The sequence below is a fragment of the Candoia aspera genome, chromosome 12 (assembly GCF_035149785.1).
Source record: "Candoia aspera isolate rCanAsp1 chromosome 12, rCanAsp1.hap2, whole genome shotgun sequence".
Classification (NCBI taxonomy): Eukaryota; Metazoa; Chordata; class Lepidosauria; order Squamata; family Boidae; genus Candoia; species Candoia aspera.
The window spans coordinates 13,052,299-13,073,733 of NC_086164.1; the positions used below are offsets into that span (position 1 = coordinate 13,052,299).

The 21,435-nt window shown below is 39.9% G+C and overlaps 1 protein-coding gene across 1 annotated transcript in view; it reads right to left on the reverse strand.

Moving 5' to 3' along the window:
• LOC134504464 (connector enhancer of kinase suppressor of ras 2-like) overlaps window positions 1–21,435 on the reverse strand; it is a 273,137-nt gene that overhangs the window by 167,461 nt on the left and 84,241 nt on the right. Inside the window, exon 2 of the mRNA XM_063313693.1 lies at window positions 4,086–4,249. Coding sequence (XP_063169763.1) covers window positions 4,086–4,249 — 164 coding nt within the window. The remainder of the gene's footprint in view (window positions 1–4,085; window positions 4,250–21,435) is intronic.

The following is a 21,435-nucleotide window of genomic DNA, read 5'->3' on the forward strand; positions in this document are numbered from 1 at the left end:
TTTCATGATATAATACAGATATTTTAGTTTATGACAGCATTTTTATAATCTGCAATGGTTGACTTTGCTAATTTATAATATCATTTTGGTATATTTTATTGTATTTCCTTGGGAATTTTAATAGGTATGATTCTTGAACCACTTTAAATAATAAAAAATATGGAGATGGGATAGGATTGGGCAAATCATCAGTGTGAACAGGTTTTTGAGGATTGAGTTCAACTGATGATAATTTAATATCAATCCTATTTCATATATAATTGATTTTTTCTTTGAATACCATGGCATTTTCTATGTAGATATTAATAGTCATAAGGTTTTAAATTATGAACATGATAAGGGCAGAGGAAATTCAGTTTGGAAATTCAGTCTGGAGGCTGTTCTATCAAATATCCAAATAAAATCACCTCTCAGAACTGGTTTATAATTTTAAACTAAATCAATTAAATTTTTAATATCTATATGAATTGTCAATTGAATCACAGATGTGAACTGGATTGGAGCCAGTCTACACATCCCTAGTATGTATGACTCACAGATTAATTCATTTTTTTTCTTTATATACAGTAACATGTGGTGCTTTTTCTATAGATTGACTTAAGCATGAATTTCTCCCCATTACTTCCTTAAGCATATTTATGGAGACATATGCATCCATCTCTCTCTCTCTGTACTATGCTGAAAAATTCTTCTGCACTTCTTTTTTACTGCTCTCATTCAATTTGATTTGCTTTCAGAATGACTGGCTATGTGCCAATGACAATAAGAAAGCAGTAACAATAAGCATCTGGCTAAAGACAGCAATTAAAAGCAATTTCCAATCATCAAAGGTTAAAAGGCTTTCAAGTAAAATGGCCTATGTCTGGTACTGAAAAGACTGCAAAATGAATGTTGGGAAAGATGAACTTCATAAGTGCATTGGGCAACCACATTTCTAATTGAAGAACCAGCAAAGATAAGCTAAACTAAATATGCACATATATTGCCATATGCATAATAACCCCAATCAACATCATAGTCTATAATAGTAAGCATGGACTGGAGTTAGATTGGCAAATATATGAATTAAACCATGATCCAACCTTTCCCAGGCTTTGTCCTCCAAATGCTGATTTGATTTGCATAATGATTTCCTTTCTTAACTATAGCTTCCTCCTATTTTATCTCAGATTATAAAGCAGAAGATCCCCCTGTGGTCTGTATTTTCTTCTTGCTATATTGTCAAAATTATTGGAGGCAGCCTGGATGACATTCAGGAAAACCATTTGAAGAAATGATCCTTGCATGGCCATCAAGGAATGAGATACAAAGCCACCAAGTTTCTTTGATGCCTAGCTTACATGGATGATGAAACAGAATTGGCTTTTGAAATGAAGCCAAGTTCTTGGGATAATGTAAAACAACAACTGAATGAATGCCTTTACTCAGAGTGAGCTACAAGGTCAAAGTCATCTGGAAAAAGCAATTGTTTGAAAAGATCTGCCAAATTGTTCTTTTGGCTCATAAATATGCATGGTGAGAGGAAAAATGGGAAAGATAGATGATGCAGTTCCCATGAGTGGAATCTCAACTTTACTCCAAAGGCATTTCAGAGTTTCAGCATGTCACACAGAGACGGGAAGGTGGGTTCTAAGTTCCAAAAAAGCTAACAATCTTCTTGAGGCATCCATAAAAAAATACAGGAGGATTAAAGTGTCCTGGGGATATGGCCAAAGTGATTGGATTCAGACTTTGTAGTCAGCTGGGGTTCTTCAACCTTGGCTGTAAATTGCCTGGGTTTGAACACAACAACATCATGTCCTAAACCACGATTAGAAACCAGAACAGATTAAGCCAAATCCTGAGAAATGACCTTATGGCTTAATGCCATAAATGAACTGGGTTATTGTCTCAACTCTAGCTTTCTCCCTGGCATGCTGTTTCCTCAAGTGGATGAATTCCCTCAGAGTAATGTTCAGTCAACCAACTCTCCCAACCTATCTTTTCCTAGCCAACATTACAGGTATGTAGGTTAGGCAACAACATTAACCAAAAGTCCATGTCATGACAGAGTGGGACCTCAGGCTGCGTTCAGAGTTTTTCAAGGGATGGGGTCGTAATCCTGTTACTTTGCACTTCAGTATGAACTGACCAAATTCGTAAGTCCTAAAGTTACATTATTCTTTTTGCAAATCATGTAAGTCTTGTGAGCTTTAGCTTACGAGTTATGTTTTGCATCTTCCTTTTGAGGAGGAAGGACTTATAAATTGACTAAATGGAGAAAACACTCATCCCTTTTAAATAGTTTCTTGGATTGGGGTCCTTTTTCCAAGCAAGCAAGCAAACAACAAAAGAATAAAATTAGGCAGAGGAAGAATGCAAAATGTAACTTCTATTCATATTTGTACAATTAGTTTTAAGAGCTGCTTTTTGCACAGTTGGCTCATAGTGTATTGTCCCCTAAAAGTCTACATTTCCTGACATATTATACATTCTCTTTCATAAGCCAGAAAATTTTCTAAAGATCTTCTTTTGCTTTGACACACACCAACATACACATACATAACAATCCCCTTCTGAGGAGAAGCTTGAGTGAGAAGAGAGCAAAAGACTCTTTCAAGGGCATTTTTTTTCACATTTAAGCAAAGGATTCTTTTGTGAGAATTTCAAGGCTTTGGAAATAGCTCTGTAAGGAGGGAGAAGATCTGTTGAAAAGAACTTGACTGGTTTATGCTCCTTTTGATCAAACCTGAAATAAGTATTTTTACCAACAGAAAGCTGGCAATATTCAGCACAGGCCAAAGAGAAAACAAAGACCACGCTATATAAAGGTTTCACATCTGACAAAATATGCCAATTTTGTAAGAATACGATGGAGACTTATGAGTTATTTCATGTCAGGGTTTGAACACTGCTGTACTGAATTTAGCAACATGGTATGAGTGCCTCACTGCGAACAGGAAGGAGATGTACTGTGGTTATGTTTTCAACAACCTAGGAGATTTTATTTAAAAGAACAAATGGTGAAATTGTCTAGAAAGAAAATGGAGTGGATCATGCTATCTCTGATAAAAAATGTACTTTTCTCTTGTGTGAAAACACAGTTTCAGTTGTGATCTCCAACAATGTTTGCATTCCTAACCACAGTATTTCAAGTTAGTTGCCCAAGTGGTAAGTTTGCTTTTGAGTGGAGAGCTTAATTTATTTGTGACATGGTACCCCATCTTTCCAGCACATGGATTGCTAAAGTTGGAGGCAACCCTTATCAATCACAGAAAAAACAAATACTAAAATATACTAAACAGCAGTAACATACAAAGGATACCAAGAGTGCAATTAAAAAAAATGTTTACCCAAAGGCACATAAAATGTCAACAAAATCAATTCACACACACACACACACACTTCCACAGAACATGTACCAATCAATGAAGGTACAAATGGTTTAAATAAAAATGTTCTCATTCTGGCAAGGCTTGATGTTCTGTGCTCTGCAATGCTATTGGGGAGATTGCATAGGATGTGTCTTTTGTGATCTCTGTGCCCTTGTGGGACAGGCTGAGGAAATGTTGAGTCAAATAAAGTTTCATTGTGCCTTTTATCTGTATTGGTGGGCTCAGCTGATTTATCCCATTCTTCACAGAATTCCAGCCAGGGAGCCTGACTGCTGTCTGTATGATCTATTAGCTGATCTCCATCTTGATACAGTATAATCTGTAGAGTTGCTAAATTTTATGCCTCTCCAAGCATCATTTGCCACTTATTGGGCCGTAAAATATGTCTTTTATTGTCTTGTCTTTGTGTTCTATTTTAGTTGTAAGCTGGTTGTTGACCATAAACTATCATCCATCCATCCATCCATCCATCCATCCATCTTCCTTCCCATTCTGACTCTACAATTATGTTGCAGCGAGCTTTGAGCTAGCTGTGATCAGTAAAGAGGTCATGGTGCATTTCCCCACATCTGAATCTTTCTGGAATTGTATTGCTTTCCCTATCCAGTAAACTCAGCCTTCCCTTCCCTTCCCTTCCCTTCCCCTTCCCCTTCCCCTTCCCCTTCCCAGGTACTTGCTGCAAAGTTCAGAGCATAGCAAAGATCCACTTACCAACGCACAGAGAAGATCAACCGCTTCTAGAATCAGCTCTTGGTGGCCAATTCGAGTGACTCCCAATTCTTCCAGCTCCTGGTGAGTGATGTGCAGCAGCTGCTCACCATTGATCTTTTCTCTCTCAAAGTTTTTAATGTATTGCTGCAGGCAGTCATCAAGCCCTAGTTTAAGACAGGGACAGTGGGAGCTCCAGTTAGAAATGAAAGAACAGTTCTTAGTTGGTTCCCTGCAGCTTCGGCTGGAGCTAGAAAATGTTCACCTTTTGAACTAGAAGACTTTTGTTTTGATAAGAGAGAAAAGCAGATCCTTTTTACAAAAAGAATGCAGTAAAGATTATTGTTTTTATTTACTTGCAGCATTGCTATGTACTTTTTATGTTGCACTCATCTGAAATGAAGAACTGTAGCCCACACCTAAGAGTGTCGAGGAATCCATTTTTCTTTGGGTGTAAACTCAATCCCAGAGATCCAGATGGTTCCCACCCTGATGTTCAGGGAGCTATTAAAGACCAGGCTATTCTCCCAGGCAGTGTTTCTCAACCTTGGCAACTTTAAGATGCATGGACTTCAACCCCCAGAATTCCCCAGCCAGCATGCTGTATGAAGGCTTTATGAAGGAAAATAAATCCAGGATATCATCACCAACATCTCTTAATATTGTCTTCCATTGCTGAAAATGAGCAGACATATAGAAAGCAAAGAGAAAAAGAATTCTCCCTCTGCCTTCCAATAACCACTCACATTGATGTGTGTGTGTGTGTTAGAGCCAGTTGGTGTAGTGGTTAAGTGCACCAGACTAGAAACTGGGAGACTCTGAATTCTAGTCCCACCTTATGAACAAAGCTTGCTGAGCCCAGGAACAAGGCAATGGCAAATCACTTCCAAAAAATGCTACCAAGAAAACTTGAGACAGTCACTAAGAGTCAAGTGAAGTATTGGGGTGTGTCTGTCTGTCTGTCTGTCTGTCTGTCTGTCTCTATCATGCAAGCAGACAGACATACACGAACATAACACTCTTTAGAATTGCAACTCTCTAAATGTTAACCACTCAGTTTTAATGCTAGCATGAGAAGCCACCATCTCTATAAAGAACTCTCATAGAAAACTTGATAAAGCATGCTAGATGTGAAAGCAGTAGGAGAGAAGACAACACGGGTGAAGAGAGGTTTTTTTAAACACCACAGTGGTGCTGTACTAAAATATTCAAAAGGAATTTTCCCCAAGTCCCTTTCTGAGCACTCATCTTGCAAGCATGCCATGTGCTGATCAGGAAATTGTGTGTAGCTGTTTGATCTAAATATGCCTTTATGCCAGAGACATCTATTATGAAAAGCAAAATTGGTGGGTTTTATGACTAAGGCTGCTCATTTACAGCTCCCTGGGGTATTTTTTGGAAGGCATTTACTTAATGGCTCAAACAGTATGGCAGCTGACAATAGAAGGAACAGAAGAGTCACTGTTGGAAGACTTGGCGGTCACATCATATGACAGGGAGCACTGAGACAATAGAAAGCTATGGAACAGCTCTCAGGATGAATCTGTCTGCAATGGGCAACGTACTGGCTTATATTTCTGAAGACTTTGGAGACTTATAGACGGTAGTCTGAAATATACCACACAACTGAGGGGCAAAAAAGAAAGCTGAGGATGTTGGGTAGATCTTGGACTCAGTTTAAGCAGGGTGGTTTTGGAATTGACTGCAGTGTGACTCTATAACTAGGTCAGAGACAGGCAACCATGGGTGACCACAGACTGCACATAACGTTGAGAGGAAAGAACTGAGGGCTGCACGTGGGTGCACATCACACATATGGACAAGGTTTGCATGGGGGATGTTCTTATTTTTAGTCCTGATATGTATTTTGGGGGATTTATACTAGAGTTTTCATATGTGTCACATCTCAGAAGGATGGGAAACTAGGTTATCTATTTCCCACTGTCAGAGATGCCTCTGTAGACCACAAAAATAGAATCTGAAGGCAACACACAGTCTGAGGACCACAGGTTGACCATTTCTGTGCTTTATAATGATGTTGCTGCTTTACTTTAGGGCCTGTTGTACAACATGGAAGTAAGGCTTCAGTTACAATAGCCTTCCCCATCTTAGTACAATTTGGTTGGGCTTTGCTGTCTAAGACACCTGGGCATCATATGCTCAATATATCTGGAAGACACCTGAATTGGGAAGACTTTTAGCTTATAATTACCAATAGATATTTTCAAATGGAGAAAACACAGGTCCACTGGGGTTATGTTTTTCCACTGATCTGCCTATAGAAGTGGGAACATAGATTTTCTCTGCACCTCCTGTTGCCTCAAGCAATCTCTAACAGTTGCAATAGATTCAGGACAGACACAATCATCTCTATAGGATGCTTTATTTCTATAGGAAACAATGACACTTTGTTGCACATCCTCTCCTGTTTTTTTGTTTTTGTTTTATGATTTCTTTGGATCATGCAATTGCCTCCTGAGCTAGCAATGATACAGGCTGACAACTGGAAGGGCTCCTGTGTGTCTGCCAATGCACTGCAACCAGTGCAAACCTAACAATTATCCCACCACTGTTTTGGCAGGCCCATAATCTCCTGCATTTACTGGCATTCAAGACGTAGCTGAAACAGTCCTTCAAAAATGTCCAGATTTCACATGGAAATTCAGTAACAAATGAGAAGGGATCCAAGCAATTCAGCATCAACCATTCATAAAGCAAGGACTCGCTCCCCGATTGTCTAGCATCTGTTTGCAAATATCATCAAATGCAGGGTGTGTTGCCTTTTTTTACTGTGGAAGACCATGTTAGGAAAGGGAAAGGCCAGAGCCACGTGTAGCTTGGAACACATCTTCTCTGACATTTGCCCTCGTTCTTTTTTGTCTGTTCATTCATCAGATTTCTCAACTGCCTAACTCAAGATTGACTAGGCAGAAAGGGGGGCGGGGGTGGGAATGGTAAAAAGCAATCAAATAAAAAGAACAGCATTTGCCAAAAGAGAAGAAATCCAAAAACATTCACCCTACCAACCATACTAGTAAGCTTCCAGGTACAATTCAAAGTGCTGGTTGTCACCTTTAAAGGCCTGCATGGCATGGTGCCCATAGACTAGGGGAAATACAGCAAAGTTGTTCAGCAATAAACCAGCTGTAACTATCTCTTTTCTCCTAAGCAGGTTAGGAGGGAGAAATGTCCCTTCCTGACTGGCAAGGACAAGCCACTGTGATGGTAAGTGAGAATGACCTTGGGAGACAGGGCGAAGAGAATGGTTAGATAAAAGGCAACTTAGCCCACAGCAGGAATGTGGGCAGGGCAAGAGGCTCAGAAGGGACCCTCCCTGGTTTCTTGGGGGGTAAAGGGGACAGGGGGAGATTTGTACTTGCAAGATTCTGTTAATGTAGCCTTACAATGAAGTAGAATTAGCTCATCTGGTCATGCTTCCTGTCTTATTCCTTGGCAGTAAATATCTCCCCATTTTGGGGGGCAGGGGATGAGTTGGTATGCAAAGTGCCAGGCTGCTTCATTATTTTTCTCCATGGCTTGTCAGTTTTGGGGTGAACAAGTGCCTTCAAAAGAAGTTGCTCATCCATGGAGTGCTACCAAGATTTCACACAACTGCATGACATGATTTGGTCATCAAGAGACTCGGCTCATGCCAAAACTGGGTCTACCCTTTCGTCTAGAAACCACAAATATAAATAGGATGCTTCCTGTATCCACATTTATATAGGATACAAATATAGAATATAAATATCCATTATATGGTTCTTCCTCCTATTTTCCAAGGTTACTTTCATAGTCCGTTACGTCATGGGATAGCTATAGACAGCCAACTCTGGTTTAAATTAAAGATGGAGAAACCCATTTCTCTTGCAGTCTCTTAATAAATCTTAAATTTGTTCTGTCCCATTTGCAGCTCACTTGCCTTTTTTTAAAGTTCTGTGCAAATCTTTGCATGCATTTTTTCTGCTCCTTTCTCCAAATATATACATTTCTGAATGCCATTTAGCCCATTACAGTATATTTATTTATATATTTTAAAGATAATTCCCTCTAGCGTAACACATTCTTGTGTTATTTTCAGTAATGAACATATTTCAGTGCATGTTTTCCCTCAAAGTATGTATTTTGGCATTATTGTTTAGAGAACTAATTGACAAAATATAGAACTTGTGATTTATGTCATATCACAAGTGTGTTGCCAGTATATTCTGCTAGAAATATCAAAGGAAAGTTGAGTTTTGGTGCAGGGCTTGCTTCAGGAACTGTAAATTTAATCTAGATTTATGTGAAAATGTGAAGCAAAGACATTTTTCCTCCCTGCCTATGGAGGACTTTGAAGATATGGTAGACATTTGTCCTCCATGCCTATGGAGGACCTTGAAGATATGGAAATCGGAGGAGGAGCCTATGTTCCTAAGGTTGACCACACTTCCCTGAAAACACCTGGAAACTAGAGAAAGGTATAGGTCCATGGTAGAACATTTACAAGAGGTTATGGGTTCAATGTCAGGCATTCCAAAGAGATCTGAAAAAACTCTTAGGTTATGTTCAACAATAAGCTTAAGCAGGTCAACTGAAAACCTAGCATTTGTGTATGAGATGAAAGGTCCCCTGTGCAAGCACCGAGTCAGGTCTGACCCTTAGGAGGGACGCCGCTTTTGCGCCGTTTTCTTGGCAGACTATAGAGCGGGGTGGTTTGCCATTGCCTTCCCCAGTCGTCACCTTCCCCAGCAAGCTGGGTGCTCATTTTACCAACCTCGGAAGGATGGAAGGCTGAGTTGACCTGAGCCGGCTACCCAAGAGCAAATCCAGCTTCCGGTGGGATTGAACTTGGGTCGTGGGGAGAGTTTCAGTTGCAATACTGCCGCCTACCACCCTGTGCCACACGAGGCTGTCCTAGCATTTGTACAGCATGCTAAACTTGGTTACTGTTAATCTTGGTTAGGTTTTTCATGGCCTAGAGAGTTGTGCAAGCCCAGAAAATGGGTTAACCCAGGAATCATATTGAAGTTATTGTATTAACTCAGCCCTAGAGAGTACTGCATGTGTCAACTGTACTGAGTTAAGGAAATTGATGGCCTATGTATTTGCATGCTTCCTCCATTCTTGTTTCATGAACATCTGTAATGCGAAGATCTTTCTTTCTTTCTTTCCTTCTTTCCAAGGAAAAAGGAAATGCATTTGCTGGAAGACTTCACCCAGGGCAATTTCCAGTGCTAAGATATCAGCAGTTTCTTCATTTAGAATACCAAAAGAAAGCAATAAAGAAAAACACCTCCTTCTCTCTCTGTGGGAGGGATAAGGTTCTCCTCCCCAGACTCGAAATTCATTAACACTTAACAGGATTTTCTGCAAAAGGCACTGAAACCCCCAAACAGGCTGTCCCAGCCCCAAAAGGAGAAAGGCTAGAAAGGCTGAATTTGTGAAAACGAAAGACGCTGATGCAAAGTGCACTCAAGCAGCCATTATCCGTCTCTTGTTTTAAAAATAATTAGCTGTACAAAGCATGTTTTTATAAGGCATCATAAAGGGCTTTCAAAACCTGCTGCTTGTTTCAGTGGAATGTGCATACATGTGATAGATACAGTCCCTCATTATAAAAAAGAAAAGTTGCCAGATTTTGATGAACTGATAAGTATATATAAACACACACACTCACACACAGAGGAGGTCCAAATGAGAAGTGTCCTGCTTAATCATGTCTTAGTATTATTAATTTTTCTTCTATAGTGTCAAATATCAGATCTAGTGACTTCTTTCAATTAATTGAGCAAATTAAACATTCATAATGTTTCCAGTTGCAAAATCATAGCTAGAGTTTTGCAGGGAACGCTGACATTTAAATTATGGGAATCGTACTGTTCTGGGTGTCGGACTTTGGCAACGGCCACAATCCCACAAGATGCTTAAGCCAATCAGTTATTAATCCAGGCAAATCTCCTTACTGAAACTTCTGGCCAGGTGTATCATTAGGGTATGGTTTAAAAAGTCAGGATGACTGCCACAGTGATGCAGTTGAAGTTCCGTCTGTTTTTTGTGTGTAGACGTAAAAAAGACTCTCTAGTCTTTGTCCTCGTCTCTCTGGAAACTTTGGGATATGCAACAATTAACTTGCAACATAGACATGGCTACTTTTCTTAAGGACCCATTTAAGATCCTCCTCCCTTGACTTTGGAAAGACACACACAAAAACATTCTTAAACAGGTACACAGAGAAAAGTATTCTAAGCTAGCATTTATTTCTGGCAAAAGAAAAATGTGACCAACATTTGTCCATTTAAGACAAGGGTGGCCCCTTCATTGTTACAACCCCAGAACAAATCCTGATTATGCTACTGAAATTTAGCAGCAAATTGATTTTCTGCACAATATTTAAAGGAACAACATATAACAATAAATATATTAAACCTACAGTAAAGGTAATGCACTTATTTCAAAGAAACCCAAGAATCATCCCCAAAGAACCCAAAATTATATTTTTTTTCAGCCTCATCCGATGTCACCGGCTATTCTTTTGTGACTCCTGGAGATGGAAAATAAAGATAAAAAGTGTTGATCCCAAAAGTAAGAATATGTCCCACACTCTGTACTCCTGTCAGTACTTTTTTTACGATGAATTCAAATAATATTGACCTATCTAGCTTTCTGATGGATCTGATGCCTGTCCCATTTAGTGGTTCCTTAAGCTTCCAGAGAAAATCCCCCTGCCCCCCACTGCAGTGGGCACTAATGCAGTACCTTGGACAGCTCCAAATGAAACCCGTAAACAGAAGGTAACTCCTACTGCAACCACTATAGGGGTACAGTATGTTAATTTTAGCAAGAGGCTACCAGAAGTATGATGAAGACTGGTTGTGTGGTTAGGTCTTCTCACAGATAAAAACCCATTAGCTGATTTTACATAACTAAATTTATCTGAGGCTCTAATTCCTCTAATCACAAAGAAGAAAAGAATCATGGTGTTGGGTGGGGCCTTAGAAGCCACCTTGTCCAACCCTCTGCTCATTGCAGAATCCACCAGAGCAGTGTTTCTCAGCCTCAGCAATTTCAGGATATGTGGACTTCAACTCCCAGAATTCCCCAGCCAACTCTCAATATTGTCCTAAGCTTCCTCTATTGTCCTAAGCGTTCCTCTGCCATATCCTGCTGCTTTATAGATTTCACACTGAGAATCTCACATGTCCGAAAGTTACTGAGAAACACTGGACTAGAGCAGCTTTGACAGATAACCATTCAGCCTGTTTGAAGATCTTCAGCAAAGGAGAATTCACCTTTTCATGTGGTAGTCTCCCTGACAGATCAGGCAGTTCTTTCTTATGTCTAGCATGAATTGGATTCCTCATAGTACTAACCCATTGATTCTGGTCCTTCCTCTGGAACAATGGAGAATAAGTCCATTCCCCATTCCGTGTGACAGCCATCATATAGCTGAAGGCTGCTATCACCTCAGTCATCATTTCTGTAGGCCAGATCCTTCAGCCTATGAGGTTTGAGCCCACTTTTGACTCCAAAACTCACCAGGAGAGATTTGGAGAAGCTGAGCCAGGATGTGACTCAGCAGAACGGGAGAATTTGTAAACACGGATTGGACAAACTCTGGAGGGAGGTTTGAATTCTTCAATCAGCATTTGAGACAGGAGAGCTGAGAAGCGTACAAATCAGAAAGCAGCTCAAAGGCATGGAAGGGATCACTTTAAAAGGCAGGCATGCAAGGAGCAAGCTGCCTGAGACAACTGATCCTTCGAGCCCACAGCGTTTGTGGAAGAGCCATTACCTGCGTCGGAAGCCTTGCCTGCAGCCAGAGTGGAACCAACACCAAACTCTTCTACCACCACGGAACCATCTTCTGCACATGCCACTCCAGTCGAGCCTCTCCTTGCCGTTCCTGCTGAGCGCAGCCTCACATCCAGCTCCAAGCCTTGTTGCTTCACTCCAGTGAGATTCAGGTGTGCTACCAGATTCAAGCCTTGCCTAGACTCTCCAGCCCAGTCCAGCCTTGCTTCCAGTCTGCAGCCTTGCCTAGACTCTCCAGCCCAGCCAAGCTTAGCCTCCAGAGCCAAGCCTTGCCCAGAAGTTCCAGTCCAGTCTTTGCCTAGCCTCCATGTGTCAGCCCAGTCCTATCTGCATGCCAGCTCACAGAACCTTGCCTCCAGCTTCTGCCTTGCCATGCACCATAGCTTCAGTGAGCCTGACAGCTTCAATTAGAGAGTTAGCTGAATTGTGCCTTGCTGTTCCGCCACAGTCTGATCCTGCAGCCTTGCCTGTTCATCCATCATTGCCTGGGTTGTCTTGATTGAAATTGCTTGCCTTAATTATTCACCAGGACTTTACTGTTGTAAATAGTTGTTTTAAATAAAGAGTTTTGATAATAATTCTGTCTGGCCACCTCATAGTCTGAACAGGACACAACCATGGATTTCAAACCCTTTGCCATCTTGGTAGGCATCTTCTGAACTTGCTCCAATCTGTCACTGTCACTGTCCTTTTTTGAACCACAGTGCCCAGAATGAAATACAATTCTCCAAATGGGGTCTGAGCAGGGCAAAGTACAGTGGAACAATTACTTTCCATGATCTGAACTCAGCTCAAGACAGCACTTGCATTTACTTTAATGGCTGCATCCCACTGCTGACTCACATTGAACTTGTGGTTGACAAGGACATTCAGATCCCTTTCACATGTAATACTGCCAAGCAAGGTCTTCCCCATCACATTTTTGTGCCTTATATTTTACCTGTACAGTTGCAGAATTTTACATTTTTCCCTGTTAAATTTCATCCTACTCATTTCAGCCCACTGCTCAAGTCCACCCAGACCTTTCTGAATCGCCTCTCTTTCCTCCTAGTATTAGCCATCCTCCCAGAATATGGAAGGGGAGTTCTAAAGTCCATGAAAGTTCCTTTTGATCTCTCGGTTACCTCGGAGAACGACTTTGCTACTTAACTTTTCCAATTAAAAAAAAAAGTTGGGCATTCAAAGCCTATGAATCTGTTTGCAACCTGAAATATTTATTATTTTTACCCTAACCCTATAGTTCAGCAAAAACCAGGCTGTAGAATTCCCACCTCTCCTTAAGCCATGACACAACACACTGTTGAACTCAACTGAATAAAGCAGAGGAAATTATTACCAGAAGATTGCATGTTGTAGCTGGCCATCCAGTAGCAGGCACTTATGACAATATTTGCTCAAGCTGGTGAATTACTCAGCTTCTTATGTCAAACTTCAGAACAGAGTTAATTGCTTTCTATTGAATTTGGCAATGAGGTGAGTGTCAGAATTTGCTGAATATCACCAGTGGGTGGGTGGGGGCACTACATCTATTTTCAATCCTTCCATTCCACTTGCCATGTGCCTCTTGATGCTGCTGAGAATTAAATAAATTAATCACAAGCTGAATAACAAGAAAACTACAAGCAAAAAGAGATTAATCTCTTGCTTAAAGCAAATTTTGTTCTAGAAAAGAAAAAGCACATTAAAAATCTTCAACAACCATCCGTCTGGGAGGGCAGCAAAGGAAGAGGAAAGAGGATGGACAAATGGTGCAATCACCAACATTTTTGAGCACATTACCGTTAATATTGATTTCCATTAGCTGGGCAACAGGTAGGGAAATTAAGTGCATGAACTGAGAAAATGGTTTTAATGGTTGATAGGAACTACTGGTGATGTCATTGAAAAGCACAATTACTTGATTCAGAAAATAAATCTGCTTATTTTATCAAGCCTCTCTAACCTCATTTACAAATTTAACTCCTTTTCTCCTAAACGGTTTTCAGCTCAGATTATCCCTTTGATACTGCTTGGACATCACAGTGGAGTGTTCTGGATATCAGGGATCCTGCAAAAACTACATTAATCACCGCTGTGACCACTGATTAGATTAGATTAGTTTATTATTGATTAGCCATTAGGCCATATCAAAGTTCAGAGTATAATACACAGAACATTAATAAGACTGTATATAGGAATAAAAGAAACAAATTAAGAAAAGGAATAAAAATGCAAATTGTATTTCTGTATCAGCCTACAATTTACCCCAATCAGACTCACATATGCAGATCTCAACAGTACTGATTTGTTCAAATAAAGGGCTGTATTATATGTAATTTTTGAGTTCTGACCACACACGAAACATGTTGTTTTAATATAGGGATCCCAATAGGTCATTCATCTAATGTGCAGTCCTAGACACTGATCTCTCTCTTTCTTACACAATTGACATTCAAATAACATGTCTTCTATCTCTGGAGCTCCACAAATACAAGTACGTTCATTATAAGGGACTTGGTTAAATCTTCCATATTTAACCATTGTGTCTAGCTGCTCGAGTCTTGCTCGAGTAAATACTGCCCTAAGATGCTTAGGCATTTCTGTGTTTAAATACTTAGCAGTTTGAAAGGTACATTTGTAGCAGCTCATCCATTTCAATGTGCCAACCTCACTAAGCATGGCTATATCTTTCTGTGCTTCTATATCCAAGGTGCTTTGTGCAGCAATCTTTTTAGCTTGTTCTCCAGTTGTACAAGAGACAGGGAGACCACAGCTCTTAATGGCTGTGACTACTGGAAACCTCAGTTGGTATTCAAATACCCCCAAAATCTTTGATTAATTGGGCCTGGGATCTGCTCTGGTGCTGCAACAATATGTCCCCCATTGGGCATGTAGAAAATGGATTTCCAGCTCTGTGCTTAGGCACTAAAGCTCTGCAGATTTGGTTGAGATCTCTCTCTTTCTCCCCACTTCACAAAAATATATATAACAGCTAGCATTTTGATATGTTGTTATCACTCCGGCTACTTCTTGGATAAATACATATTTTTGATTAAAGCAGCATATGCTTGCATATGAATAAAACAATAGTTCTAAAGAAAGAGAGTTTTTTTCATCTTCCTTTCAAGATGGTGCTCCTGTTTTATGCTAAGAGCAGAGCAGACTAGGGATTTGTGCAGGAAGACAGCCAAGAGAGGTGACATCTGCTACTGTTACTGGTGCAGGCTTAGCTGGAGACACATAAATTCAAGGAAAGCTGCACATGAAAACCAAGGCAGCATCTGCACCAGAGACAAAACTCAGTTTTCTCTTAAATTGCACATCGAAGGGGGAAAGCCTCTGATCCCCACTGAAAACTGCCCTTGCAACTGCCAGCCACAACAAAGCAAGATGCTGAATTGACCTGGCTCCAAACATGAGGCACATGTTGCTTGGACTCAATTTTTATAAACAGATGCAAGCGCATCATGTAATGCTGAGGAATGAGACATTTCAGCCACAAGAAGAAACAGTCTGAGCCTGGTCATTGCTAGAGGAAGATCAAAGCAATCTTTGCCTTTCCTTCTGTTCCTCCAAGAACATGATCTCAACAGAGCTCAGCTGTAGACTGAAAGCTTACGCTGGCCAATTACAAATGATCGAACCTGGAGAGGTGGGGGGAAATTTATTGTAAGATGTTGTAAAGCATGTTGAGAATCATTTGAATAAAAGGGCTGATTGGAGGAGGAGGAGATGGGGAAGAGGAGAAACAAAAGAAAAAATAGAAGTAGAAGTAGTAACAGTAACAATAAAATAGGAATGTTAGAAGTGTAATAGAAGTAAGCAAAAGTAATACAAATAGACATTAAAAAGGAAAACTCCTTTTATCTCCCCAAGCTAAAAAAACAATGCAGATTTTATTTTAAATTTAAAAACATGCATCCTCATAATCTTATCTATTATGGAGACATTGTTTGCATAATATGAATAGGAAGAAGTCCCTTGGCCCATCTTTGCCATATTTCTGCAGGAGTTCCTTTTTGCCATTTTTATAAATGGCATCCATTGCAACAATGGGAAAAAATGGTTCCAAGTTTAGCCCTTTTGAATCAAGAGACTCAAACAATGAGAGAACTATTGAAAGAAACTGCAAGAGAAGCCATTTGATTTAGCTAGGAGAGATACAAGGGGTCATCTAGAGAGCGCCCTTTTTTCAGAAAGGAGCCCATGGATATCCTGGGAAGCAGGAACCTTCTTGTTATGTTACATGCATGAAAAAAAGATGCTGTCTCTAAACTATTGCTTAACATTGCAATAGGACTTTTAATATAGATGTCATGAGTATGGATGGTGAGCAAGAGGGGGCCCCTATCCAGGGGGGAAAACACATGCGTAGTTTAGAGGCTTTGAACTGTCCTTCAAAGAAACTCAGAGCAGATCTGCCTTGAGTTTTGGGTTTATCTGTCTGGGTTTCCCATGCTCCTTCAGTTTGGTAGGATTTTTCTGTCTATTAGAGCAGTTATTAAACATTAGAGAATCTCCTCGTCTCAGCGTGGTTTTTTGCTTAAGTCAGGAAAATAGATGAACACAGATGACACAAATTCTCTCAAACCAAAGCAGTATAGTCACTCCCTGAGAGACAATATATGATAAAATGTATAATTTAGGCAAAGTGGAGGAGCAGTAGGATGGGCTGTATACAAGCTTTGGGGTTCAGCAAGTTAGTGGGAATTGGCCCCCACAACCAGGCACTCACCATAGGAAGGCATTGGGATCACAATATGATGGATGGGCATGGGCTTTGTAGTGGGTGGTAGCACCTAGCCAACCTTGGATGATCTCCAAAGCTAAGCAAGGCTAGCCCAGGTAGTACTTGGATGGGAGAGCCACCTGGAACTCCCATGGCTGTCGCCTAGAGTGGGACATTGGAAGACCATTCCAACAGAAGGCAGTGACAACTCATTTCTGCAACCCAGTCAGAAAACTTGCATGGATGAAATCTTCATAGTCCAGGTGGACTCAAGGACAGCCTTCCATTACCTTTTTCATTATGAAACTATCAACGCAAAAGTAATTTTGAGATCAAAAACTTTTTTTTTTAAAGACAGCTTCTCTTTTCCCCTGAAGAGCAGACAAAAGTATTGTGTATCAGAAAAAGACCAGGTCACCATAAAAAGAGAGCTCTTGAGAGGCAATTATGAGTAAAACTCTTTAAAGGAGTGGTTTAGATCTTATGGAAAGATTTTGAAAAAGATCCTCCAGCAGACAATTGAATACTAAGAGGTATGAGGATTTTTTTTAAAGAAGATGTCTCAGATAATCATTCCATGCTTAAGGTTGGATGATTCTGTCTCGTCCAATTCTTTTTTCTTTTTTTTCCACCTTTGCTGTGTCTCATTCCCAGATCGCTTGGTAACTGAACACAATCAAAACAAAAAAGAAAACCTATGTGAAATTTTGCACTCATTTTGGTATTTTTTCCCCTAAGATAAATACACTTCTATATGTATTTTTCTGTATGTGCATTTTGCAGTATGCTGGTTCTTCTGAATAATCTTCTTAGATGTATTTTCATATTAATTTTCTTCTAATCCGCACAGTTGTTGTGACCACGGTTCCCTAATATATGCAGGTTTGTACATGATGTTTTAAATTGTGTCCTACAGCACAACTTTTAGAAAAATGTAGAAGTCCACATATAACTGCGATGGTTTGTGAATAAATCCTCCATGTGTGAATTTCCTACACATTGAGAGTGTCTAATTTTGCTAGAAGAGTCATGGTCTGGCTCTGTTCTTCCTTGCACTTGATGCAAACACATTCACGAGGATCTGATGGAAGTGATGAAGGTCTCCTTAAATCTCCTAGAGATACTGTGAGCTCAGTCTTCAGGGGCCAAAGCAGATCTGAGGGCATTAAAAGAAGGCAGATGGATTTTTTTAAAAACTTCCCTGTTGGCTGAAATCTACAGACACCTGTGGGTAATGGATTCATCTTAGAATCCCAGAAACAAAAGGAGCATCGGGTTATTCATTTTTCTCTCTCTCTCTTTCCATGTTTAATCATTATTTTATAACACCTCAGTCCTGCTGCTTCATCTAATCAGTGTTTTAACACTATGTCATATCAACTACGCCATGTTTTCAGTGTGTTGATTACCTATCAAATTCTGAAACCTGTCTCACTGTTGACAGTACAATATCATACTATACAATTAATATGTTTACTTTTGAGTCAGTTCATCTAACTTTAGAACAGAAAGAAAATATGGAAAATTAAACCCGTTGAATGGTATACGCAGATCAAATTTCTGGAGACTCTCAGTGATAGGATGCTTATTCAAATATCGAAAGAGAGGTAGGTTCTTCAGACCACTGTATAATTGAATGGGTATTCCTTGATCCTTGTAAAAACCTATGTGCAGTTGTGAGAATGCACAATGTCTACTTCATTTGCCCTCTTGCTAATTACTATGTCACTGAGTGACTCAAAAGAACCCAAGCATTTACAGAACCAGAGAGAATTCAGAAACGAAATGAATATCTGAAATGGCTTCCATCCAAAAGAGTCATTTTAGTGTCAGATCACATCCTACAAAACCATGTTGCATTATTTATTTCTTTATTCATTTTCTTAAAAAAACAAAAAACCTTCCTTCATCTTCTCTTGGGATGTGAGAAATGAGATGAGCTTGAAGGGAGAGTGGGACTGAAAAGCTGCTCAGCCCAACAGTGTTGATGAATCTTTTTTACTGGAGTCACGATGTCTATTCTGCTTCTCCTCTCAAGAGATGAGCTGGCCTATTTATTGTTTTAAGCAACAGATATCTTTGCACACGCACACACAATTTATAGAAAACACTATGCTCAAGCTCTTCTTGTTCCCTCCTTCAAATTTGTATGGCTTGGGATTCCTAACCTGGCTTGCTGCTCCTTATGGATTATTGGGATGTTTGCATGCTGCCAGTGAATCATTCTGGCACAGTCTCAAAGACAAGCAGGCACACAAATACTGAGAGCCATCTCTAATAACAGAACAGCTTAAGATGACGGTGAACCACTGACAGTGGCACTGACCAATATAAAGGGTGTCTCTGCCATGGGGTATTTAACAAGGCTTGGCTCAGAAGCAGCTCAAAGCCTCTTCTTCAGGCAGGCTGTGAGCAAAGAAGTTTAGCCTCTGAAATTCACCACGATTGATATCAGCTTTCCCTAAACAAATGCCCTCCAGATGTGCTGGACAACAACATCAATTATCTTCAATCAGCCTGCCTTTTTAAAAAGCTTCCCCAAGATCGTCCAAAGAAAATAAGATAGAGACAATCTTGGGTCATCACTTTGCTAAGAGCAAGGAAAGAATCAACGGGACTGCTTAATTTAAGCAGACATTCCATAATGATAATTGCAGTGATATTAGATGGTGGATTGTGCTCCATGAAAGCTAATGCAATGTGTTAATGCGTAAATATGTCCGACTTTAAGAAGCCACAAGAATATTTGTTGTTTTAGCAACAACAACAACAAAAGACCAATGGGGAAACATTCCCAAAGACTACTGGACCACCTTCCTTCAGGAGAAGAGTTGGAAGCGTTTTGTGCCAAACCAGGGCTGGGCATCACATGGGAATGAGCATTTTCCAACTGCCCTCCCCCCAAAGGAATCACACTTCTGAACTGAGCAACAAAATGGCAGATTTCCAGCAGCACTGTTTTTCATTTCTTTTTGTGAAAAACAAGGACAAAAATGGAGCTTGCCTCTGGGAGGCAATCAGTCCAAACCCATGCCGCTAAAATCAAGTCATTTGGCAGCAAAATTTGGGGCCATGGAGGATTAGTTAAAGAGTAGGAATGGAAACACTTTGCTTCCCCAAGGCCTCCCATTCCCTCCCTTGAAAAGCTACACAAAACCTCAGAAAATTGGATGCTTTACTGGAAGTGCAACTACAAAGTCTCATGGAAGTTTAAGAGACTGAGCTACAACCCACAGTCCTTCAAGTTTTTCCCACCTTGTGCTAAGCCATTATTTGGTTTGTTCCATTTTTAGCTTCATATGCTGTATAAACCATCCCCTGTTGTTTATAAGCTATGTATTATGGCTTAGTACATTATGCAAACACAGCCAACTGTGGCTTAGCCAGTGTACTATAGTTAAATGAGGCATAGCTTAACATGTCGTGTGAACCAAATCCTTTGACTGGCAGTGGAGTTCTTTCTCAGAATGTTCTACTCCATCTTTTGGTTTCTAAATGTAGATATTTGAAAAGTTAGTATCAATATTTCCATATTTTCATGTATTCTGGTATGTTTAGTTTGTAGAACTTCACCACAACACTCCAAGAACAAATATTGAAGGATAACAGCATTATGGTTTGCATATTGCCTTGACATGAATTTGGTAAATTTGGATCAAAATGTGACTTGAACAAAAGTCAACCTCCAATCTGTAGTACAACCCAGGACTTCTCCAGATATTCTAGAAAAATCTTAGATGACTAATCTGTACCTTATTCTCCAAAATAATTCAAAGAGATAAAAGCGAACAAAATCTCTTTGAATATGCCTGAAGCTTTTGAATGCTCATCTATATGTTGAGAATTGAATAATGTACTCCAGCTGGTCAACAACCAGCTTTGAGTAAAATCCCATCCAATGTTAGCTTAGAAATAGCAATGGGAACCACAGTAACAGAGGGATATCCATAACTCCTACTTAACATCCCCAGTACTAAAAATTCTTTCACAAAAAAGAGCTCTGTTTCTTAAAAAAATTACAGCAGTTTTAACTCTAGTCTTTTCATCCATGCCAATAAACTTTCTCATTTACTGGACATTGCATTCACAAACCATGGGTCAAAGAATTTTGATCATCATCAAATCCTTCCCTGATTTCCCATAGTCTTAATTTCATGGATATTAACAGCACTCTGTGCTCATAATTTATTTTCATTTTGCTCTATTTTGCATGGTTATTAGACTCCATTCTTAATTTTGTAGAGGCTTGGTTCCTTTTACTGCTTATGACCATGGTACAAATTTAGTGCTCACCAGGCTGGCAACTGCTCTGTGCAATAATTCTTTGGTATTCAAATTCAGAAATGTCACTCTCCACTAATGGCACTGGGTTGCTTTCTCTTGGATTAAATAAACCCTTACACATGTGCAAATTAAATGTATGAATATATCATATTCAGATGGGTTCTGACTGACTGTCTTCACATGCTTCAAGGTGTAGCAATGTATTTTGGAAGAGCCAGATTGGGGAAGGTGGGTTCTCATAATTTATTACGACAAATCCAAACAAATTATGGTTTAGCATATTGGGTGAACCTAGCAAATTAAAGGGCAGGCAACAAAGCATGACTTAGCATCCTGTGAGAATTCAACAGCAAACATGATGATCCACCTTTAGTAGTTAAGGGTCTGTGCTACCATCTTATCTCCACATTCCACCTCTGGATGCGTTGCCTTTTACCCAAAGCTTGAGACCAACCCAAGACAGTGCAGTCGTCCAAACCTGGAGCAGCCATAATTTCAAAGAGCAGAAGCTAGAATTTAAAATCAAGCATTGCAAGGGTTTCTTGGCATGTTAGAGAACATGTCCAT